At 34.4% G+C, this 26235-nt stretch overlaps 1 protein-coding gene across 2 annotated transcripts; it reads right to left on the bottom strand.

The window, feature by feature from the left end:
• Positions 1–6607: 6607 nt before the first annotated feature.
• LOC133689566 (ferredoxin-dependent glutamate synthase, chloroplastic) lies at positions 6608–22360 on the bottom strand. 2 transcript variants are annotated; one of them, XM_062109466.1, is made up of 33 exons: positions 21873–22360; positions 20941–21253; positions 20075–20517; positions 19864–19995; positions 19180–19278; positions 18735–18805; positions 18165–18261; positions 17260–17352; positions 16597–16742; positions 16022–16181; positions 15747–15857; positions 15406–15621; positions 14590–14747; positions 13812–13941; positions 13260–13318; positions 13040–13145; positions 12813–12909; positions 12389–12504; positions 12075–12272; positions 11751–11861; positions 11261–11500; positions 11068–11166; positions 10316–10411; positions 10025–10222; positions 9870–9944; positions 9607–9735; positions 9407–9505; positions 8919–9061; positions 8724–8817; positions 8115–8353; positions 7936–8014; positions 7242–7325; positions 6608–7133 (listed from the first exon to the last, which is right to left on the bottom strand). In XM_062109466.1, the coding sequence occupies exons 1-33, from the start codon at positions 22161–22163 to the stop codon at positions 6969–6971; spliced, it is 4887 nt and encodes a 1628-aa protein (XP_061965450.1). In that variant the 5' UTR covers positions 22164–22360; the 3' UTR covers positions 6608–6968. The 2 variants fall into 2 exon arrangements, with proteins under 2 accessions (XP_061965450.1, XP_061965452.1); XM_062109468.1 differs by lacking the exons at positions 19864–19995; positions 20075–20517; positions 20941–21253; positions 21873–22360 and adding an exon at positions 19357–19423.
• Between the last annotated feature and the right edge of the window lie 3875 nt (positions 22361–26235).

The following is a 26235-nucleotide window of genomic DNA, read 5'->3' as shown; positions in this document are numbered from 1 at the left end:
ACTATCACTATAAATTATTTTTTTAGATTGTTTTAAAACTCGATTAGACGAGTCAACTTGGAACCCAATCAACATAAAATCTAAATCAGTTCAAGTTAAAAAAAATTAAAAAAAATAATTGACCTGGTCAAAAATCTAAATTGATCATTGAATCTACTCTAGTTTGACCCAACCATCACCTTATTGATTTTTTTATATAAAAAAAATATATATAATTTAATTTTTTAAAAAAAAAATTGATCAACCCGAGTGGACTACAAGTCAAATTTTAAAATTATAGTGAAAAATAAAAATAAATTGTGTAAGTCATACTCTATGAAAGTCTTGAATTAAGGTGGTCCTATACCTAACCACAACGGTCAAAAGTTCTAATTCGAAAAAGATTAAAATGAATACATTACATCACAATTCTCGTGCAACACCCTTGAGAATACAAGGTTGACAAAAACAATTTTTCCATTCTTGAAATTATGGAAAGAGCTGAATCAGGACACGGCGACTGGTGGATGTGCTTCGGTGACCGTCCAAGTATATGAAATAGCATCTCATCTCTGTCCTTACCTGGTCTCTCTCTAGCTATGGTGCCTTATATAACTCCCCCTTAAAGCCCAGAGGTGAAGTCTTTCTCATAAAATCCTCTGTCAAGTCTCCACCATGCACTAGGGGTTCCCAGCTCTGATAAAATGGCCGCGTACTGCAAGACCAGTTTATTTGGTTTGAGAATTTTGATGGTGTTGCTGATGGTTGTTGTGACTTCAATCATAATAATTGTGCCGCCGTTCTTGCCACTATTGCCACCGCCACCTCCAATATTTCTCTTCCTGCCAGTTTTGATGATGTCTCTTCTTGTTGCCCTGGCATTCTCTTCAGCATCTAAACAGTTACCTGACTACACCACCCTTTCCAGTTTAAGCGTTTAATTCATACAAACACAGGCATACATGGTAATTAATGTGGTGTTGATGCACTAAAAAGTGTAGGCGATGCAGATGAATCGAAAGTTATATCCTTTAGCAGAAGACTCTGTGTTCGGAGAAAATGTACTGTGAAGCTTTTTCTTAATTCTTATTCTTCTCTTCTTTTTCTTTGTTTTTTTTTGTAATAATCACTTTAAATATAAGAATTTGAAGCTAATTGTAGTGGATTTTTTTTACCTGATTGAATATTCATAGTTTGATATATTTTTTTATTGAAATCAAGATGTAATCATGATTGCATTTTGCATAATGGCAGGAAGACAGAGAAGGGGAAGAAAAAAACAGTGAAACAACATTCTCATTGTTCTTTAATTATGTCTTTCTTATATATATATATATATATATATTTCCTTTCCTGGAAAGCAAGTGGGTTCATCTTGCTGGGGTCCGACCTGACTTGCAAGTGTTGCAAAGGTTACAGGCTGCAGCTACTCAGCTAGCCACCTACCTAGCCAGGCACCGTGTATGTACATGGAAAGATCCTGACAAATGGTCGTCTCTCGGTTTAATGGCTATATGGCCGAGAAGATCCTTGTAGTTTCTATTTCTATTATATATTGAACCTTGTTGTTCCAAAAAAGACATTGGATTTCTAATATTTTGGTTTTTCGAAAAAATACTTTAGTTCTCTCCCTGGATTACAAGATTTGAGTTTGTGATAGTTTGATTATTAAAAATATAATATTATATCAAGAATTATATTATAAAAAAAAACTAAAAGAGCTCAATAGATTATGAGATAATTTACTGTGGACTTGTACGGTATAATTATTTTTTTGTCATTCTTTATACAAAGGTTTTGCCTAGATTGCGAGAGTAGAATGATATTTTCCATGGGACCCAGAGATATATTTTTATATTTTGTCATTCTTCATACAAAGATCTTCAAAGATCTCAGGGAGAATTTGATAGTTTATATTTTTATATACAGTTGAATTACATATATGTCTTTAAAAGCAAAAAAATAATAATAATAAAAGGCTAAGAGGTTTTTGTGTAATTTTTATTTTTTTAAATAGTACATTTGTCTCATTGTTTTTAAAGTCAAGAAAATTAAAGGACGAGTCAAATGATATTTTAGTATTTTTCTCATAATTATTTTGTTATATCTTTTAGTGATGTGTGTTGTCATTCAAAAATCAAAATTTTTCAAAGTGTTCGGTGGAGATAGAGCTTATAAGATATTGCGTGTTATTCAAATTATGATGATTAGTTAAATTAACCTTGTTTCACTCAAGTTATTATCGTTTAAATAATTTTTTATATTAAAAAAATTTGATATTGATATGTATGCAACGGAACTTGAAAAAAAAACATAGTTAACTCATAAATTTAAACTATAAATTAAAATTAAAGTTTTAAAATTAATTTTATATTTATTTCTAAAATGTTATATCATAAATTCAAAGTCCTAATGCAATGAACGCGAATCCTCCCAAAGAAACTTCACAATTGCCAAAAAGCAAAAACTCGGACCACGCCGCTGTCCTTCCAGGTTAGACTTTTCCTTCGGCTGCTGCCTCTGTAGAATTTTTTGTCTCAGGCTCACACCTCATCTTTCTCTAATTAGGATTAACCAAAGCCAGCTTTCTACATTGGCAGGCTGCAGCCAGCTACAAAGTGCTTCTAAATTGAGTAGGAAATTAACGACGATTGCTTGACAAAATATGGACACACCACACTTGAAGGCGAGAATCTATCTCAACCATCGCCAACAAACAGCACTTGAACTATAAAAAAAATATATATAAAGGAATAACTTTGATTGAGGTTTAAGGAAGAGAATGAGGAAAATAGACACGTGCTGAAGAGGAAGAGGATTTCATTTTTTTTATTTTATTAAATTACAAGTATTAAAGAATAATATAAATTATATTATAGAGTCTTATTTAATATAGTTTAAATTGATGGATTGAGATTTTTTTTTTATTTACAAGGTATTAGAGTTTTGCTAATTAAAGTTTGAATTTTATTATTCTTATTTTTTTCTAATTAAAATTGATTAATAGCACAAAGTACTATGAATATGTACAAGTTTCAAGTCTAAAATATTCTTGTTTTATAAAACATATTAAAAAATAATACAAAACTAATCATTTTAAGTTGCAGGATTAAAACTATACAGCATGCAAATATGGACACGCGTGGAAAAGAAGACGGGGCAGTATTAATTTGAAACTGAGGAAAGACAACAAAAAACATCAAGAGGTTGGTCTCTAATTATGTTTTAATTTCTGTGGGCGAATATTAAGATAGATATAGGAGAGATTCATCTGTATCTGGATATATTGAGTTGCAAAGTTCTTTTAGCAATTGCGGTTGTTGGTGCTTTACAGCTAAAACAAGAAAATTAGTAGATATGTTTTGCTAGCAGGTGGTTGCTGCCATGCCCAATTGTCAAATTTATTTGTAGTGACTATTTTGGGAAGAAAAGAAAACTAAGCACTTTTATAGTTCTTATCTTTGTAAAATCAACATTTGGGGGTGTCGACACTTCAAGAAAAAAAAAGCTGTCAAGTTGTGTTTTATAACTCAAGAAGAAGGTTTTGAATTATCATATCAATTTATCATTGTTATTTTTTAAAATTTAAATTGATTTAGCCGAGTTTTATTAGATCAATATCTTATTAAATTTAACTCAAAATCGAACAAGAGTGAGGCTTAAGATCCCAAGCTACTTCGTATCAAACCAGTCGGCACAAGCTAAATTTAACAACAGTGTTCTAGACTCAAAATCCCCCCCCCCCCCCAATGTCACTTCTCAACTGGACCGATCATGTTATAGTTCTGTAATGATTAAACAATAAAATATGAGAATACAACGTAAAAGATTACGGTAGAAAGATAAAATTAAGTGACAACAAACTCCACAATCTGAACAAAATTTAGGACGAGGTCGGATTAGAGAAATGACCATAATCACTTCTGCTGCACGGATCCACCAAATGAAAAATTGCTGAAGATTCAAAATCAAATTACAGGTAGACTTCTTAATGGTGATCAATAGTCAATGCGTATAGTTTTCTACAAGTCGTGATCATGGTGTAAACTCTCTTTTACTTTTCGTTTTTTTTTTTTTTTTGTTTTTTGGTGCAAAAGGTAAAGAGAAAACGGCCCGACAAAAAGAACACCACTGCTGTCGTCAAGAAGACTTTCCCGAAGCCTAGGTGGAGGGACAAGTCAAATCACCTCAGCATCTGATTGATGAGAACCAAGTTCAGCCACGAGGTCTGCGCAATATTTGCCTTTCCTCGAGACATGGTTGATGGCAACCTGCCGAATTCTTTCCTGTGAGCTCCGAATATCATTGACTAGAGACCAAAGAGGCTGCAAATTGCCACAGCTATGTAAGAGAAGATGAATCGCCTTGCCAAGCCAGTGATAGACAATGCCGAATAGCCATGAGCTAAGCCACCAGGTCTGAAGCCTGTCCTATATAGCAAGAGAATCTGTGTATCAAACCACCTAGGTGATTACGAATAAGGCCACCATATCCAACCTTGCTCGGTACCATCCACATTAAGCTTGACCATTCCAGCTGGAGGAGTCGTCCTCGGAGAAACAGCATAGGGAAAGGCTAATTTTCAATCAACGACAAGTCTTTTTATGTGCTGGAGTTTTTTTAGCATAGGTATTAATTACATTTGACTGTCCCGACAAGTTCAGAACATGATCTGATTCGAGTTTATTTTTAACTCGTTTAAAAAGTTTTACTCATTTAAACTCGATGACTTAAAAATTTAATTTTTTTTTGTTAAAATTTAATATAATTTGTATGTAAAGTTATTTGAGAAGCAACCACAAATACTCTTTTAATAAGTCAATATATAATCAGGTTAACCCAGTCAAATTCTAGTAAAATTTAACTAGGCTAATTCTAAAATAAAGATTATTCAAAGTAATATTGTTCTAATTTTTTAAAAAAAAATATCTAAAATAATTTTGTTTTTCTAAAAAAATAAAATCACATCATTTTAGTATATATCCGAGTTAACTTACCAACATGTGATGCTTTAAGTAGGGGGCGACAAGCATCGATGGATCCGGCATGTGGTGAAACTATAGTAAGTCTGTAAGTGAAACAAATGATGAAAAGAAAAAATAAATAAATTTTGGAATAAGAAAATAGTTTTGAAGACTTAGTAAAATAACTGATATGGTTCTAGCAATGATTTAAAATCACTAATTGATTAATTTTATGTCATCGAACATGACTTTTAATCCGACTGTCGGACTAGACTAAAACTTTACAAGGAGCTTTTGGACACGTCGTTTTATCTTGGGTTAAAGTTTTAGAGTAATTAAAATCTGTAAAGACCATGTGAGAAATTGAACCAAAAATAATATTTAGGCTCATTAATGGTATTTGGAAATTCTTCTTTTTCATCTCCTTTGAAAATAAAATTAAGAGCTTCCTAACTAAAACCCTATAGAGAAATCAATATTTAAGACAAGATAGAGAAGTCAATGAGCTTTCTAAGAACACACCCCCTAAAGTTTTTAAGAATATTTTAATTTTAGTTTTTAAATTTTTTATAATAATTATACATTCAGCCTCATTAAAAATAATATATTTACTCTTATAATTATTATTTTTTTAATGATGGCACGTAGAAAAAATTTTCTAGCAGGATTTTCAATATCCTATAATCAATTGACTATCAATCAATTGTGTAGCCGCCCATCTTGCAAATTGTTTTAGCAGCCCAAATAGGAGACGACTAAACAATCGCTTCAAGTTGGGACAGCTTTTTGACCACTCAATCGCCATCCAGAATCCTTTCTTTTACCCCAGCAGGAAAATTTTTAGCAAGGAACAATGCTCCTAAGTTCTGGTCTGTTGCTAAGTCGAAGCCTATAACATACTGTGAAAGACACCCAAAACTTACTTTACCGTAGCCTAACAGCTTAAAATTATAGTTTTCAGGCGTTTAAATTATTGATTGTCAGTCAACAGAGTCTATTATTTTTATTCAAATTACATCGTTTTATTTGTAAAACAAAGTTTGATATTGATCTTATATCGAATTTGATCTAACTGAGTTAACTAGATATCTAATCTATGATAATAAATTCAACTTAAAATATAACCCAAGTTAGATCATGAATCATTAGTTTTTCCAATCAATCATCTACCACCGGGTTTTAACAACTATAAAACAAACTAGGAGAGACTCTCCCTATCCCAAGAATTATAATCTAAATTTCAGGTCAGGTTTGATAATATATATACCATACTTATTATTTATTAGATAAAAAAAATACTCACTCATTCATGCAAAAAATACTCATTTATTCATGTCGGTTCAGTATCTATCAGTTTCGAATTAAATTGCCTTCTCTATTTGCAACTATATATAATAATAGAATAAGATCAACGATCTTCTTTTTATTATATACCTCAAGGCTTATCAAGCCCCTCAATAAACCAAGAAGAAGAAAAAGAAAATCATGGCGACGTTCTGCATGTGGTCCTTGGTATATTAAGCATGTAATATCATTAGCTAGACAGTTTTTGTTTAAGCCCATAGTTAAACTGAGTACCAATAAAATAGTTAAATAAAAGTCTCCTGCGTATGCCAAGAAAAAATGTAATTCTTGGCGTTTATCTTTTGCCTAAGGATATCATGGAAATGAAATCAATTTTATTATTATTATTATTATTATTGAACATCAGAATCTTGACAATAGTGGAAGATTTTGAACTTGATTTTACATTTTCTGCCACAAATCACTATAGAATTTCTCTAACAATGGGAATGCTGGATGCTCGAAAATGGATGTCTGGGTTGCAGATACAATTGGTTGATGATAACCTTTCTTCAATCGCAAAAACTTCATCGCCAAGGATACCACAGCATTCTGTTTCCCCGATAAATCTGTGGAGAATTCCAAGTCAAGAATCCATCATCTTATATTTGACATGTACAGGTTGAGGTTGCGAATTCGGGTTTTTCCGGCTGGCCTCGAGGGTTTCCTAGCATCGCTAGCTTATGCAGATTGGAATGATGTCACTTGCCCAGCACTGGTTGCCTCGAATGATGCACAAGCCTCTGGGGTGTCTTCTTCACTGGGTGGTACTAGCTGCCAAAAGAGCGGTAGATATGTGTCCCACTCCTTCAGGATAGCAGCGCCTTTGCCGCTTCCGGTTTTTTCCTTCACCGGAAAGGTGTTTGTGAGAACATTATGGTAGGAGAAATAAAATGGGAATTAGTTTGCAAAGTGCGTCTGTGCATATAAGCTAGTTTTGTTCAGTAGACTTACAACATGAGCTTCAATAAGGCTCTTTAGCTGCATCTGGCCAACAGGAGCAGTCACTCTTTGGACCTTCACTATTTCTTTATTTACCTGCTCAGAATTACAACAGATATTATTTTGAAGCTTTCCTCGAAGAACTGGCAAAAAAAAAAAAAAAAAAACAATTTTGAAGCCAAGTGCTGGTGAGGATTTCGGGAACGCTAAGCATGCATTAGGAAAGAGCAATAAGATTAATTGAGAGAACGATGGTGTACGTGCAAAGAGGCACTTTCCATAGTTTGAACCCGTGATCTCCTGATCACAATGGGGCAACCTTACCACTGCCCCGAGATTCCTCCTCCATCAATCAAGGCAATGAAGGGAAAATAAATAGATTGTATAGCGGATTTAAAGTATCTAGAGTGAAGCAGTATTGTACTTTTCAGAATTTAGATAATCCCTACTGGGAACTGATGTTTGTGTGCGCTTGAGAAGCTGATCATGTCATAAAAATGCTAAGAAGCAAACGCACCCATTTGGAGTACCTTCGTGGAGATTCAATGTGAGTTAAAAGTACAAAATTTGCAATGGAAAAGTGTGGGGAGAGAACATTCCTTTTATTTTTTATATTTTATTGGAATATAATTTACAATTTCAAAATTTAACAACTTTTTTTTCTTCACAAAAAGTATGTATATTCGAAAGTCACATGAGCACAAACCTTGGGCATCAAAGTGTCATCCTCATCAAGCATGTACGCCAAACCTCCGGTCATCCCAGCAGCTACATTTCTACCCACTCTGTGACATGGAAATGTGTGATGATGGCTCAAAACTCTGAACAGTTCTCTTTATATTGCTTGATAAGAAGAAAGATGTAAGGTAGGGAGACATTACTCACTTTCCAAGTACCACCACACAACCACCAGTCATGTACTCACAACAATGGTCTCCAGTGCCTTCAACTACAGCTTCAGCAAGTGAGTTTCTCACAGCAAACCGCTCCCCAGCTTTCCCTCTGACAAATACTTGACCGCCTGTAGCCCCATACAAGCAAGTATTCCCGACAATGGTGGCGTCCTCCGGAACAAACCCAGTGTTCTCCACGGGAGTTACGACCAACTCTCCTCCAGCCATACCCTAAAGGCATTTATATTGCTAGTTTCAGAAACCATAGTTCAGCAACAAGATTTAACAGTCTGTTAATAGGATTAGCACATCATATTAGCTTAACATTTGAACGATCCAAATTGATGTTACATTATCATTTGAAATCAATTTATCTGTTCCGCATGTTAATTATGAAAATGCCAAGTTAATTCAACAGTAGCAAAATTCCAACTCGAACCATCTAGTCAAATTTCACCACAAATACAGAACCAACTAGCAAATAGATTAATCATGAAACTCTCAAAGCATGATGGCTGAATCAAATAACCAATATGCATTTGAATTCAACTTCAAACTTCTCAAACCACTGCATAAGAGTGGAAGATTTTCCCAACAATACCTTTCCCACGTAATCATTGGCCTCTCCTATTAGGCGAATATTCATTCCAGGTGTCAAAAAACATGCAAACGACTGCCCAGCACTCCCAGTAAACCTGTTGATGTGAAGATAACTCGTTTAAATTGAGAATAAAAGAAACTGTCATGTTAGTATGCTAAATTTTTAGTGCTTGCTATCAGGAAAGCCACATCTTACGTGATGTTCAGCTGCCCAGCAAAACCAGTGTCACCATATTTCTTTGCAACTACACCTGCTATACGCCCACAAACAGCGCGGTCCACGTTGTATATTTTTATGGTTTTATTGATAACTTTTTCATTCTCAATAGCGTCTAGAATCTGAGAAAGATAAAGATGTTTTTTCTTAGAAATACAACAAATGGTAGCAAGGCACCCTGTGAATGCATGCACATAATCAGTATGCTGTCTATCATGCGCATAATCAGTATGCTGTCTATGCTACCATCATAGAACCACAATGACCATAACCAAAACAATGAGTGAGTACAAGTGATCGTAACTTCAGTCTCATAGCCCATGGAATTTTCTCAATGTTTTCCAGCAAAAATATGGGGGCACACCAAGACACTTCCACACAGGAAGCAAAGCTCACCCCCTAAAACCCCTTTACAACTAAAAGCATTGGTCCAAAATTGAAAATTGAGATATTGATATGAAGCATACCTCTGGATCTGCTAGAACATCATCATCTAAAACAGGACCATTAGAGTGTACATCTTGGTTCCTGATATCAGTACTGCTCAGTTTTGGTAATCCTACACTCTGGAAATGAAGTAGAAGCAATGTAATAGATATGGAAGACAGAGCAAGTCCACATTGGTGAAACATATGGTGGGAAGTTAAGATACTCTTTCAGTACATACCGACATAATATAACTGAGATCAAGATGCTGAGTTTTGACAAGGGAAATATCTCGTTGTCTTAACAAATCTGTATGCCCAATGATATCATCCAACTTCTGATAACCCAATTGTGCCAGCATGCCTCTTACCTAGCCCACATAAAGAAATGCAACAAGAATCAGGACAGATTTAGATATAGCTTGGAAGATGTCACCCAGAGACCAAAAAAAAATAGAAAGTGCAAAAATTCCATCAAAATTATCAAGGCAGAAAAAAAGATTACCTCCTCAGCAACATATAAAAAGAAATTAACAAGATCACCAGGCACACCAGGAAACCGGGCACGTAGTTCTTCTCTCTGAAGGAAATTAAATTTGAAAGAATAAGGCACTAAAGGGATACACAAAATGCAAATCACATATATACTCCCATTGATACCTGACTAGCAACACCAACAGGGCAATTATTAGTGTGACAAATGCGGGCCATTACACATCCCGTAGCAATCATTGCGACAGAACCAAATCCATACTCATCAGCACCCATTGCCGCAGCCATCATGACATCAACTCCGCTTTTGAAGCCCCCATCAACCCTAAGGATCACTCTTTCTCTGAGCCCATTTGCAATGAGAGTCTATAAAAGATTGTCAATGATCAAACAGCACACAGAATGTGAGAGAAGCAGACCACAGAGAGTAACATTCTATTCACATGTTGATATAATAACCTGATGGGTTTCTGTAAGTCCAAGTTCCCAAGGACCACCGGCATGCTTAATGGAACTTATGGGGCTAGCTCCAGTTCCACCATCATGCCCTGATATCTGCAAAAAAAAAAAAGATAAGAGTCAGCCCTCCCAGTCCCCACTACTTTTGTGAACCTAATCTAACCAATTTTCTTTGACGAGAATTTTCCACCTTTTCATGTGCCCACATGGATTCATAGCATAAATTTGTTGTTCAGGAAAAAAAAAATGAGAGTGCTTCTGCATAAGAACTTGATATTCAGTTACATTACCTGCAAATGATGGCGAACTGTGTATAGGGGTATGAAAGAGAAGAGAGGGATTGGGATGGTTGGGACAAAACCCCACATTGAGATACCATCTTAAAGCTGGAACTTGATCTTTTCAGAAAAAACAGTATGTATTCTACTTTACCACTTAACATGAACACAAAATTAGGCTCTTCTAGCTGATAGTGTCAAGGTAATTTAACTTTTGACCTTAAACATCTACTAAACTTTATGCTTAATAGCTGTCTTAGAAGAGACATTTCCAAGAACAATCAAGAGTCACTTCATTAAAGGAACATATTTTACCGAAAGTATTTTACCTCTTCATCAACAGCCAGCAAATTACTTGAATATACCAACTTTGGAAGATGTTAAAAACTTAAAATAGCATGGAATGAGGATCCAGAGAACTATCAGACATATTAAGGCTCAACAGAACTACGTCAACGTATCATGAGAAGGTACCTGTATAATATCAGCATTACCCTTTGCTACCCCAGATGCAACTGTGCCAATACCTGCTTCTGCCACAAGCTTTACAGATACCTTAGCCTTAGGATTGACCTGTTTGTTGAGCAGACATTGAAGTTGTTACAATTTGGGGAATGGATCTTCAAGTTAATAATGCATGCAGATCCCAGATACAGTAAATGATTACCTGATGAAGGTCATAGATCAATTGGGCAAGATCTTCAATGGAATAAATGTCATGGTGAGGGGGTGGAGATATTAGTGGAACCCCAGGTTTAGAATTTCTCAGCCTCGCAATATATGCACTAACTTTCTTCCCGGGCAATTGGCCACCTTCACCAGGCTTGGCACCCTGTGCAATTTTGATTTCTAACTGAACAGCATTGACCAAGAATGTTGGAGTGACACCAAAACGTCCTGAAGCAACCTGAACCAAAAGCAACTAGCTGTCATAAGATAATTCTCATGCCAAGATGCATTGGTGAAAAGGCCAGTTTAAGTTGACTACTTCAAAGAGAGCACAATCCCTCCTAGACAGATAATATCAATGTATAGCCACGCACTCATGATCCCCTAAAAATTCTCAATCCTCTTGCACATGAGGTTACAAACTTGTTTGAAAGCTCCTCTTTCACATGAGGTTACAAACATGTTAAATTGAATGTCATGATAATCACCTGCTTGATAGCGCTGGTAGCAGTATCACCATTTTGAAGACCTTTAAGATGCGGCAATGTAGGGGAGTACCCATCAACAACATCAGTAAGTGGGGTCCAGCGAATTGGATCCTGGATGACATGATATTGTAAACAATGATGTCTCTAGTATGTTAAAAAATAACCAATTACATATATAGTTCCATGTGGAGCTGATGGTTCATTACATTTGTTTGTGTCTGAGCATGCCTGTGCGTGATTCATAAAGATAGACAGAGAGGTCGACAGTGAACAGACCAAGTGATAAACAAAACAAGCAAAGAGAACCAATCGATGAAAGACTACCTCACCACCTTCCCCTGAATTAGATTTTCCACCTAATCTGTTCATAGCAATGGCAATTGCTTCATGAGTTTCTCTTGAAATGGCTCCAAGTGACATCCCCCCAGTGCAAAACCTTTGAACTATGGATATGGCAGGTTCAACCTTTCCCACAGGAATTGGAGCACGATCACTTTTAAATTCAAGAAGATCACGAAGAACCTGCAATTGAAATGCTATCAGATTCTAATTACATGATTATAACATGCTGGTTTTCAAGGGAATACATTATAGTAACAAAAAAATTGAAACAAAAACTAATTTACTTCAGCACTCACATTCACAGGCCGGTTAGCCAAATGCTGCTGATAAATAGAAAATGCATTTTCACTCTTTTGGCGAACAGCTTTGTGAAGCAATTTCGACATCTCTGGATTGTTTCCATGATATTCCCCTGTAATAAAAAAAAATTAAAAATTGTTATCTTAAGAATGATTTTTTGGTTATGAAGTATATAAGCAACCAAATTCAAAGATATGTCAACTTTGACAGGATCTGTAATTTAGTGTCATCCTAATGTTCTAGTGAAATTGGAAGTAAGTTTTACAAATCACAGCTGCAACCAAGGCATTGATTCGCTTGTTGCTAAAAACACCTACCAATGTCAACCAGGTTATTATAGTAATGATACTGGTAACTAAGTAACTGCTCTCTGTAACTGTCTGTATAAAATGTAACCGACATGTTCAGTAGTAATAGTACCTCCAGGTCTGAATTGTATAAATCCATAATTTTCCAGTCTTTTGGCCGTAGCCTCAGAGAAAGCTTTCACCCAGAAGGACAAAGTCTCCCTCGCCAACTGGAAAGAGAAAATGACAATCCAAAATAAAGATTAAAAGATTTAAAACTTAAGCGGTAGGTAACTACAATGAGAAAGAACACCAAATTTCCTTAACTTATTAGCTTATAGTTTACCAACTTCAAATTACCTCATCAAAAGTCACTCCACCAATATTTGAAACACTGCCACAAAATGCTAGATCAACAACCTCCTTCCCCAATCCATAAATCTCAAATATCTGTGCACCACAATAACTAAATACAGGAAACAAACAAGTCAATTGACCAGCAAACTTTACAAAGCATCTATAAATTGACTTCCAAAAGAGTAAAGAAAATAATTGAGAACTGGAAACTCTGAACTTGGACCTTGAAAGCAATGAGATGCCCATCTTAGAAAGAATTTTGAGAAGACCAGATTTAACTGCCTGGAATGGTAAAGAGCAATCAATACAATAAGCTATCCATACAAATGTTATAAAGCACCAATTCAGTTATATTTGGACAATGAAAGTCATTTTTTCTTGTAAAAGTTGAACGTTAAGAACTGGAGGACAAAGCAACTTTTTTTATGCACACAAACATATAACTGTATCCATTTCCTTTGCTAGAGACCCCATTAATCTGAAAAAATCACCAGATTTCAATTATTACCAATTTGTTAAATGTTGAACAAAACGGTTATACTACAAGAGAAATGAAATTCTATAGTTCACATAGCCTCAAACGTTTTTAACAAATGAAAGGGAAATGCATAGGAAGGTTACAGTTAATATAAAGGAACTAAAATGAAGCTAAAGTACTATAGTTGGGCACTGAAACACAGCAGTTTTAAGGTATGAACAGCACTTGGATTTTTTGTCCTTCATTTTTATGTAGTGAAAATCTTTAAACAATTTCTTGTTTCAAGGATATACTAACCTTGCAAAAGTTCTTTTGAGCTTGTTCGATTGTTACAGTAGGCATCTTTCCATTCATCATCAGATTAACAGTTCTTTTACTCAGGCGCCATTGCCGGCAAGTTTCCAGTGCCAAGTACGGGCATATAGCACTGAAAAAATTATTTTAGCGATATAAATTATAATTTTTAACTATTCATGTTGTCAATGCAAGCGATAGACGTGTGGCAATAACATAAGCAAAAAGCGAAGTTTAAGGGGATGGACGGTGAGTTCTTACAAGATCCAACAATAAAAAAGTTAAGATAAGTCAAAAGTAAAACTGATTCAGACAGGATATTTAGAATTCTGACCTACTTTGACAAATGGAAGTTAATAATAAACCTACTTTGAAGCGATTAAGATACAAAAGGGTATGATAAATATGAAATATTATTTCATTAGCTGAAAGTAACAATTTTCCTGTATCTTGTAGCTTTAATTATGAATAACTCTTCAGCAGTTGTGAATGTTACACATCAATGTGTGTCGTTCTCAATATAGACTTTATTAGTGGTCATTATGTGATAGCAAAGTATTTAGGGCTCCCAAAAAAAGTATCCCAAACATAGAAAAGTAATTTGATATTGTTTTTTTACTAACCTAAAGGGAGAAAATAACAATGCATAAATATCACTATGAAAACTTGAAATATCTTTAATAACTGTTTTATCCACTATTTTTTTAGCATAACCAAAATCTAAGAAAAACAAGGCAAAAGCATCAACTACTAACATTTAACGCGAGGAAGGAAACTTAACCTGGCACCATATCCAATCAAACAGGCAAAATGATGAGTGCTGAAGCACTGAGCAGTATCTGCTACAATTGAAGTTGACATTCGCAAGCCATTCTGAATAAGATGCTGATGAACAGCACCAACAGCAAGAAGAATTGGAATTGCAGGTCGAGTGGGTTCCTGAGAGAGGAAAAAGATTGGAATCATTCAGAATTAAGAAATTAGCGTTTATTGAAGTTTCCTTGCATGGCCTGGAGAACTAAGAAAAGTGAAAGTAGGGGTCAAGATATATAAGCCCCAAGAGTTTGATGGCAGTCAGCTTACAAATTTATGGATAGCAAAGCTTACATGCATATTCTCCTATGTGGAAAGACTAAGATATGAGGGCTAGAGAGACAGTCACACCCATATATTACATAAAATAATTACAATTTCATAATTGATTGAGATCATGAAACTTTACAACAGCTGATGCTGTGATACAATTTAATAGATTTTAAAAATTCTGGCTAAGCAGATCAACTGTTAACCAATCAAGATGGATAGGTATCAACAAAAATGCATGCACCTTTAAATAGAAATGCACGCGTGATTATGTCCAGCTACCAAAAATATTCTTAAACAGGAAAGTCATGAATAGGAATCATCAGCATTTTCTTGCCCCTTACAGCATACAAAGCGCACTGAGAAAGAAAGCAATTTGTGATGTATGAAAACCGAGTTAAAAATAATTGCTGAAAGTTTACTCTCACGGAAAGTGTTATCAATATTAATTACTTTTAACACAGTAAATTCCAATTCATCACAAATGGAAAAGGGAAAACCAAGGGGTGATTACCAGATCATCAGATCGGTCAGAGAGAACAAGCAATTGGGAACCATTTCTAACAGCTTCATCAGCTGCCTCACAAAGCTTAATCAGTGTTTTCTCCAAAGAACCCTCAACCCCTTTACGTATATCAAAAAAGGTCGGTAAAACTTGAGGTTTTAAGCAGGGATCCTTCAGTAATAACTCAAGCTCCCCTTCATTTAGTACAGGACTAGACAAGATAACCTGAACAAAGTAACAAAATTTTTAGTCCACCCAATATATGAAATCACTAACATGCAATTTATTGTAACATAAGCATTATAAACATCATCAGATCCACTGTGAGGAAGCTAGGATGAATTCAGCACCTGTGAAGCATTTTCTGGTCCATCTTCCAAGATGTTTCCTCGCTTTCCGATGTTGATTTCAAGTGACATAACTAATCCTTCTCTGAGTGGGTCTATAGCTGGATTTGTAACCTGGATTCATGGGATAAGAATGAGCTCAGCAAACAGTATATGATTTCAAATTAAGTTGGTGTGATAAAAAAAAAGGCACATTCAGAACTCCACAGATGTTGGTTCTGAAAATCATAAAGCACAATTAAAAAATAAATACTAAAAGGCATGTTCAAAGTTCAAACCTGTGCAAACCGTTGTTTGAAATAATCATAAAGCATGTGTTGTTTTTGAGACAATATTGCCAAAGGAATATCATCCCCCATGCAAAATGTAGGCTCCTTCCCTTGAGAAGCCATATTCTCAATAACCATTTGGACATCCTCACTGGAGTAGCCGTATGCCCTGTTCCCATGAGAGTACAAAATAGTGAACAATATATTCACTCATGTTCAGTTTATGCTCAGAAATAAACACATAGTACTCATTATTTGTTGTTTTGTATCATATGTGATCAATATTGATGTACTGTTTATCTTAATTGTAGCATTGAAACAGAATGATTGGTTGAGTCTCTCGGTTCTTATCTGTTGAGTTTGAGAGTCTCAATCAAACATGGCCATGGTGTTACATTATACTAGAGATTTTTTAAACTTCATATAAATCATAACACAAATTCCAAAGTCAATTAAGAAGCAGATAGCCTTAAGTTGGTGCCAGATATAACTATCAGCTATGTAAAGTTAAGCATTCAAAAAACATTATCATATATAAGTCATAGCAGGCAATGATATTTAACAAATTAAATCAATATGCTTACTGTTGGCATCTTAAAATTGATTCATTGTCCATAACTGTTGCTGAGAGGAAGTTTGCAGACTTCAAGGATCGCAGGTTTTCACGAACCCATTTTCCATACGGATTTGACAGTGCTACTCGCTTTTTAACTTCAGTATTCTCATAAACCTGCAAGCCAAAATACTGATCAATAGTCTAATCTAAATTTGGGTTCAAAGAATTGCCAATACTATCACAATGAAAACTTGCCACCAGCCTGATACATGTATAGTTGCACTGAATCCACCAAAATAAGAATTGGATCAGCATAGATAAAGGGAATATACAAAAACCAGCATGCATTTTCAGCAATTAAATATTACTTCATAATTCAAAAAAGCAAAGAGTAACATTAAATTAAATTAAAATTGTTTCTAAATCCACTAAAAATATTGATGGTAGTATAAAACTAAAAACAAAAAATAAGACATTATTCTTAAAAGTTCTTACATATTCTCCATCAAATACGTTGATTTTGAAAAAAGAGAGAAGGTGACTCAACATAAAAAACACATGAGAAGATATCAGTATAAAAAAGATAATATAGTAGATTAAAATGGTTGTAGAGTTACAATGAACTAACTAATTCCAGAGCAATTTACCTCATCAAGGTATCAAGTACATAAAAATAAAATGAAGCACAAACCTGGCCACCAGGCAAATCTACAGTTATCATCATTCCGGGACCTAGACGGCCTTTCATCGTTACTTTTGATTCATCCATTGGTACAACCCCAACCTGATTAATAAAAGGTGTGGTTAGCATTTTAAGAGCAGTGATTGTAACATAAAAGAACATGTTTAAGAGATGGTGGTAATATGAAATTAATCAAATTATTTAATGATGCAATCTAAAATATTCTGCTTTACTGTCTACGAAGTGAACATGAAGCCGAATCGTTTACTCCTCCAAAGCTACCTGGTGTGAAAAATGATCCACATGACCACAGCAGTTACAACGAATATATTTATGCAGTGCTCAAGTGGAGTTTTTTTTTTTTTTCATGGGCACTGCGAAAAGGAAAAATAGGAATGATAAAAACAATATCAAACACCTAGAGATGCTAGTCAAAGTCAGATTTGAGTTCATTCACATTAGATTCCATACTAATTCAATAATATTAGACAAATTATGTGATATTCAATAATATTAAAAAAACAATGCTTTAATTATCTAACCAAAGTTTCAGTTAACAGTTCAAGCAACCTTAATGTCAATTCTTTATTTAATAAAAAGAAACTCTAACAAAAGGAGGATTTTGTGATTTAGGACTACTGTGAGAAAGGACCCACAATCGGATTCCAAATACCCAAGTCATGCCTGATCCCACCATCAATACAAGCCACCATTAAGCAATGACATATCAATCATAATTAAAAGTTTAAGCAATTTTACTACAATAATGCACAAAAAAAAAAATCAACATTTGAGGACCCTAATTCACTGCAAATTAACAGCACCAAGATGTGCATATCGTGCTTTAACATCTGGTTTCCTTTGAGATTATCAATCATGGAGTGCTTCCGATTTATAATATATGTGGAACACACCTCAGATGCAACATAGACAAAATTGTCGACTGTCCGCCAATATCTAGCAGGGCGAAGGCCATTCCGATCAAGACAAGCCCCAACTGTCTTTCCATCACTGTGCCATTTGAAATAATACAATAGCAGTCAGTAATGAGAACTGGAAAAAAAAAATACATTAAATAATAAAGCTCGAAATAAAAGATCAATATTCTAGACCACTACATATGTGTAACACATACATGTGCTTGCATGCGAGCATTTCCATGTGTATAAGCAAGCAAATTGTTCTTTTACATCATAATTGACTCCGAGGAAGTTCTATTGAAAAACCTGATGTTATTACACCCCTTAATTCTAATTATACCATCACATTTGAAATAGAATAGAACAATCTTCCCAATTCCATGGCTCTATTTTTTTAACTATGCTTAAAATGACTAAATATTGAAACCAAAATCAAGGACACTTTCATATTGCGGGTGGGCACATCGATCATCATCTGTAGCTCTTTACTATGGGTCCCTATGTGCTACCATAAGGCATAAACTCCTGACGCCCCAGGGTAGTACAAGATGTCTGGAAATTTACCTGAATAAGAGTAAAGCAGGTCCATCCCAAGCTTCCATCTGACCCTTGTAATAATCATAAAAATCTACAACCTACAGAGAACCAACAAATCATGCATTGCCTACATGTAATTGCAATAAAATTATGAGGGGTCAATTTTAATTACAATCACTACAGCTTTTTCAGTTACATATTCACTTAGTATCAACGATGAAACACTATCAGCACCGATTTAATTCAAGAAAGAATCAGAAAATACATAGATTAAGGTGGCAAAAAAAGGCATGACTGCCAAAATTCTAGAAGGAACAAAGCCCAAAATAAACTTGGATAGGAAGAGATTTATGATGCTGACCCAATAAATCATGTTCTATGGCTTAGTTAAATTATTTTAGCATTCAGAAAGAAAAATTGTCCTAGTCAACTTGCAGCTTAATTGGAACTTCAAATCACCAACAGAAAATACCTCAGGATATTTGATAGTCAAAGTTGGATGATTCTTGTATGCCTCTGGTACGAGAACCATCAACGCCTGCTCAGGAGTGCGCCCACTTCTTATTAACAACTGAAAAGGAGAAGAGCAGGGAAAATCAAACACAGAAGGGCTACATAAGAATAGCTAAAGAAGAAATAAAAAGTTTACCAATTAAACTGTACTAAATTGGGTCTACAGCAAACACACTTCCCCCCTTTGTTGTGGCTTGCACCCCATCGCATGTATCGGTTTTAGTTAATAATCCTGGCGATAATGATTATTCATCAAATAAACACCATGTACCATGGTTTTCATTTAAGCATAGAAAGAGGGTCAAGAATTATTCCTTCATAGTGCCAAAACAAAGAGTGACAACATTACCAACTTTTAACTTTAAGCAACAAAAAAAGGTAATCCAAAAAGAAGTTGCCCCAGCTAAAATGGGATGCACTAGATATGTATGGTCGAAAATTTAAAGATTCCAGCCAATAAAGTTTCCTCACTCAGTCCTTGCTAGTGATATCTAATGAAAAATATGCGAGTAGACGTAAAATACTCAAAGCGAGTCCCACTATGAAAAAAAGGGAAAGGACATAAAAAATTGGAGAAATCTTCTCGAGTAGCTGCAGATGAAGGTTGAGGAAATCATGTAAGCATAAAAGTAGCAGCTCTTACTTCTGCTGCACTGTCAAGATTAGCTGAGTCTGATGCCTTTGGGTTCCCATAAGGACGGATTTCATTTTCTCGACCATGCCAAACAGAAGATTTCAATGAGGTTTCTCGTGATTGCATCCAGTTCAAGTTACCCTGAATACATTTTAGAATCAAAATAAGAAAATGCCTCAAAATGCCAACTACATTTCAGTACTGTAGAGAATTTTATAACCTGTATGGTGTTGATCTCTCCATTATGACCAAGAAACCGCATGGGTTGAGCAAGAGGCCATCTGGGACTAGTATTTGTGCTATACCTTCTATGATATATGGCAAAAGGTGATTTGTAGATATCATTCTGAAGGTCAGAATAAAACAACCTAAGAACTTCAGAACGAAGCATTCCCTTATAAACAATTGTTCGATTAGACAAAGAACAGAAATAAAGCTCATTTCCCCAATTTTCTGAGTTTGCCGCTCTTTCAATCAGCTTCCGGCAGATATACAGTTCTCGTTCAATGTCATCAACATCCTCTTCGTTAATAACTCTAACAAATACTTGTTCTATGTTGGGCATGGTTTCTTTTGCGTAAAAACCAACTACAGATGTATTTACAGGAACAGGCCTCCATCCGAGCACCTCAAGGCCCTCTTGTTTAAAAATATTTACAATCACTACAAAACAATCACAAAGTACAGTTAATCATACTGATGCTAAGGAGAACAAAAGCATCCGTCATGCACATTAGACTGGAACAGGAAAATAAAAAAGAAGAGAGAGAGAGACAGAAGGATATCTACAGCTAAATAGAAGAACGTATATATGTTTTAGGGATGAAGATGGAAAACATTAGCCAATACAGAAAATCAAAAGAATAGTGCATTAACATAGCAGAAAGAAAAACACCATCTTCATTTAAATCAAATACAACAAGAAAACCAAATTCAACCCAATATAAAATTAAAAAAAAGGTCAACGTATATAATTCAATAAACTAAATGCACCACATCCTACGAAGCATAAAAAATGAGATAACGAACAAGCATTCATTCGCTAAACACAAACTTAACCGGATTCAAACCACTTCAGGCAGTTACCTTCTTTTGCTTCTTTCATAAGGCTATCATCTTTAGGGAAAAAAATCATTCCAACACCAGTATGCAATTTATCAAAGGAACCAATCCCTTCACTCTCAGCCCACTTATCGAATAGCTCCCACGGAATCGAAGTCATTAGTCCTGCACCATCACCAGAGTCATTATCTGCTCCACAACCTCCACGATGTTCCATGCAGCCAAGAGCTGTAAGTGCATCCTTGACAATCGCATGGGACGGCTTGTTTTCCAAATTCGCGATAAATCCAACTCCACATGCTCCTCTTTCTGATATTATATCTTCCAAGTTCGCTACCTATGGTCCATAAATAAATAATCAAACAAAAATGCATCTTATGAAACAGTATTTATAAGAAAAAAAAATTTATAATATCCAAGCTATTATAACTACCGGTGCGTACGGCATAACAAAGATCAGGATTTTTTATTATTATTAGTAACATAAATATTCGGACTAGCATATACCTCAATCAATTCATGAGCCTATAATTAAAAATGATATAAATCTCCGATGTTCTTGAAAAAACTAAAACTCATGATTATTAAAAAATAAATCCAAGAATTGATGAGTTTAGCTATTCCATTTTGATAGCCTAGATGTGATTTTCTCTCCTTTTCTGTCTGTCTCTCTCCTATACCATAACTATTGGTAGTTACAGCTTTAACACCATAGAGAATCTACGGGACTGTTTGGTTGTCCACATTTCTTACTCTTCATGGCAAACAAATAGCTAATTATTATCGTAGTATAGCATAATAAAAATATTTTAAAAACAAAAATATCTAAAAATAATTAAATAATAAAAAACTGGATTAAAAAAATTGTAAACACTAACAAAACCGAAACGAATACGTCTCTTAAAAAAAATTATTTCAGCTTAAAAAGTAAAACGAATTAAAAGACAGAAACATACCTGCGGTTTCAAATCAGGAGGAGGATGAGGAGGAGAAGACGGCGATGAGATATTACGACGGTCAACACTGAGAGTGGCGTTGACTGGACAGGAGGACTTCTTCTTGTTAGCAAATCGAGAGAAACTCGAGGAAAAAGAAGAAGAAACTCCGATTTTCCTTCTAGTTCTCTTCGATTTACAGTAGAGTCCAACAAAATCAACAAATAATAAGTTCTTATTAACTGAGTTCGGTGTTGTTGCATTGACGAGTTGCGGAACCGGAGAGATTAATGGTGATTGAAGAGAAGCCATGAGAGAGTGAGTGAGTGAGTAGCGAGAGAGGACGGAGAGTGGGTGTGTGTTGTGTGTGAATCGTGTGGAGGATAAAAGAGGAATGGTTTTTTTAAGAGGTGGATAAAGGAAGAAAAAGGACCGGTACCACCCGCGCCTCTTCTCTTCACTTCTCTCCCCTGCCGTCTACTTGCCTGTAACCACACACTGCACTTCTCTCTTTCTCTTTTACCTTACGTTTTGTTTTGTTTTTTTTTTTGGATTTTCCGTTCTTTTCTTGGCTCTCGGGCTCACACTATTTTCTATGATTTTACGATCGTCATGGTTATGGATAACGTCTCAGGTACAATTTAATTTTAAATTCAGATTATAGTGAGTCATTAAAATATATTTAATAATAATATTAAATAATTCTTTATAATATATATTTTTTATTATATTAAAAAATAATAATTTAACCTGAAAAGCATAATTATTAAACCCGGTTCGGGAATTGACCCAGTTAAGGGGCCGGGTCCTGAGTTTTATGAGTCAACCCAAAAAAATAAAAAAATATATATATTAAAGTTTTAATATTTTAAATGAAAAAATTAAGAAAAAATCCATATGAAAATAGACTAAGTTATAAATAATAAAGTTTAAAAAATATTTTAAATTTTTTTATTTCACTTTAAAAAATAATATATTATTTTTTTAATTAAAAAGAAAAAAAAAGATATAAACAACCCTAAATTTTCCCTATCTCTACCAAAAATAAAAACAAGTTGCCACCCTCTTTGCTTTGAATTTTCTCTCCCAAAACCAATAAAACTTCCCTTTTCACTTGGCAAAGTAACTGCCATAGACCCGGCCACAACTTCCTTGGCCAAAACTAAAGAGCCCCTCCTTTTTTTTTTCGTAGCCACCTATTGGCTAAATCAAGAGACATAGCTCTTCAATGGTGATTTGTTTGTTTTTGTATTATTTTTATTTTCTAGTAGCATTAAAGGTCTGAAAATCAAACAGTATAAACCATTCATTTATGCGATTCTTTTCCAGTACTGGCCTTGCGCATGGCAACAAATTTCTCAGCCAGTTTGTCTCTGTCGGGCTAGCTTCCATGGACGACTGGAGCATTTGCAAACATCAACTTGTTATAGAGAAGATGAAGAAATAAAAAGAGAAGCCGAATGACAGAAACCACATGTAAAGAATAACTGGGTCTCGTTCGGGTTCTCCCGGGTCATGGATCAACTTGTCAGGTCGCTCGATTTTTGCTAGGTTGTTGCACCTGCCAGTCTTTTAACAAACCCTAACCGATCCAGCCACCAAGTCTCGGGTCGACCGGCCGGGACGAATCGGGTTTAATAACTATGCTGTAAAGGTCCTACAAACTAGTGTTTATGGATACAGATCACTTGCTAAATAGTTTATAAGAGACTTTATTTTAAAAATATTTACAAAAACAGAAAAAAATAATAATTTCTATTAATGGTGTTGGTGATAGTTATCTCTATGAAAGAAGTTTTCTTTTTAGGGTGGTCTCTTTCTTTTTTGTTTTTTTTCTACTTATAGTTTGCTCTCTGTTCCTTTTTTTTTTTTATCTTTCCGTTCTCCATTTGTTTTGTTTCCAAGCAAAAAAGTGGTGGGAGGAAAAAGAGTATCTTTTATATAAAAATAGAAAAAAAGTTTAGTGCTGTCAAGATAATTTAGTTTGATTTTCAAGTTAATTTTGTTTTTTAAAAAATAAAAATTATTTATTTTTCTTTTTATTTCAAATTAACTTTTTAAAATTGTTTTGATGTGTTAATGTTAAAAATAAATTATTTTTTTAAAAAATTATATTAATATATTTTCAAATAAAAATATTTTAAAAAATAACTGTTATTATATCAATAAACAATCAATAGCCTTTTTCTCCATGAAAAAACTATGGACTTCTTTGTGACAATTGAAGGGTTTAACTATGACGTGAATAGAGGTTGTTGAAAGGTTTTTTGTCAACCTAAATCAATTTAATAGATTCATCCAGAACTTTAAATGAAAAAATAAAATATAGAAAAAAATTTGCTTAGCCCAGTGAACTTGAGGCTAATTCATTCAAAATTTAACCCTTAACTTGTTATTTTTTTAAAAAAGAATTAAAATAATAATGTTATGATTATTTTTTTAATTTAAATTAACGAGGCAACCCTCCCGATCTTTACACCCCTATCAACCCCATACTGGGTTTTACAGCTATGAAATATTCGTAGTTGATAAATTCGACTCTAGAGGAGGGATCATACGAATCTTTGATTTTCGGTTATACTATCGAAATTAAAACATACAATGCACGTGGCAAGGTGCGTATGGCGACAGTGCTTCTGCTGCTGCTGTAAACTAGCACGCACTAACACCGACAATGATACGGAAATCTTTTTTAGCTTGTCAGTTTGTCACGTCAGCTTGTTTTTGGATTTACACGCCTTCTGTTTTATTTTATTATTTTAGTAACAAGGGCGGCTTTGTTTTTTTAAACACTGTTTTCAATGAAATTTTATTTTTTTATTTTAAATTATTTTTTAATATTTTAAATTATTTTGATATTCTTATATAAAAAATAATTTTTTTAAAAATAAAATAATATTATTTTAATATTTTTCTAATCAAAAAATATTTTAAAAATAACCATTACCATATTTTCAAATAATAATAATAAAAAAAGCATTCCCAACTTAATTCTCCCGTATTATTATTTTTTATTTAATAATAATGATATCTAAATTAGCTAACGTATCAATTTAATATTATTATATTGACAAATTTAACGTTTTCAGGTTAAATAAATGGCATTAAAATTTAAATTTAAAATATTTGTATTTTATTAAATAGCAAGTGAAGATATTTTTATGAAAATCTTTTTTTTTTTACAACTTGACCTACAACTTAAATCTGAACAGGCAGGGAAAAACATTTTTTTTTTTAAACAATGATTCTAGTATCTTGTCATCTTTGTCGTATTCTTCCACTCTCTGACGTGGATCGCTACACGAGCACGCACCCCTCGGCATCTGTTTTTATTTATGTTACCATCATCACCTAACCCTTGCATTGCAAATATGCAATCAAGAGCCCTTGTTAAATTTTAATCCACATGCCAAGGACAATTTCAACTCTCCAGCTAGATCTATGATAATCAGCATCATGTCATGCATGATTAGTAGACGAGGACTACAGGTGGCAAGAAACATTAAAAATATCTTGAAACATTAAAAACACCCTTAACAAAATTAACAAAATTGAGCTTAAATTTAGATGGAGCTCACCATTATTTTACTTTCTAAAATGGAATTTTGGTAATTTTCTCCCTTTTTTTTTCAAGAAAGAAATAGATTAATTTTCACAAGATCGAGAACTAAATATTTTTGAACTCATCTATTTTTTAATTCAAAAATACTTATAAAAATTTTATATTTTTAATACTTTTAAAATTTATAACATAATAATATTAAAAATAAATTTTAAAAAATAAAAAACACCTTAATATCATTCCACCCTAATAATAATCATAAACATGGTACTACATTCTCGCTTTATGGTACTTTTATGGGTGAATACAATGCATCGATCATTTCAAATGCCAGGTGTCCAATTCTCACTGATTTCAAGAAAATAATTGCGTAGGCTGAGGGATACTCCCCGTCTCCGCCAAATATTCTAGGCACAACTCTAGTATCGTTGACCCCAAGAAAATAAAACAAAGAGCGAAGGGAAACGATTATGTTTCTAGTGGCACTCAAAAATGGACTTTTACAAGATCTCAAGAGCCAGCCATCCCAAAGGGCCCAATCGAGGTTTCCTTTTGCTATTTTGGGTCACAAAAACTTACAAGACGCAAGTCCTTTTCATGCCCCACCACCGGCACCATCCACCACCGCATGATTTTCATCCACATAACCTCGTCCTCTTGAGTCTTGACAGCCTGGGATTGTAAGGTGATGATGCTCCAGTTCACTTGGTGGATGCTAGAGGCCCAGAGCTATCCGTCCTATACCTGGGCTGCACATATCAAGAACATATCAGGATGTTAGCTCTGAAAGTCTAAAGACTCGAAGCCCATTCAATTTATAGC

The sequence above is a fragment of the Populus nigra genome, chromosome 3 (genome assembly GCF_951802175.1).
Source record: "Populus nigra chromosome 3, ddPopNigr1.1, whole genome shotgun sequence".
Lineage (NCBI taxonomy): Eukaryota > Viridiplantae > Streptophyta > Magnoliopsida > Malpighiales > Salicaceae > Populus > Populus nigra.
Note: the sequence above shows the minus strand (reverse complement) of the source record. Positions and strands in the feature narration are given on the sequence as shown.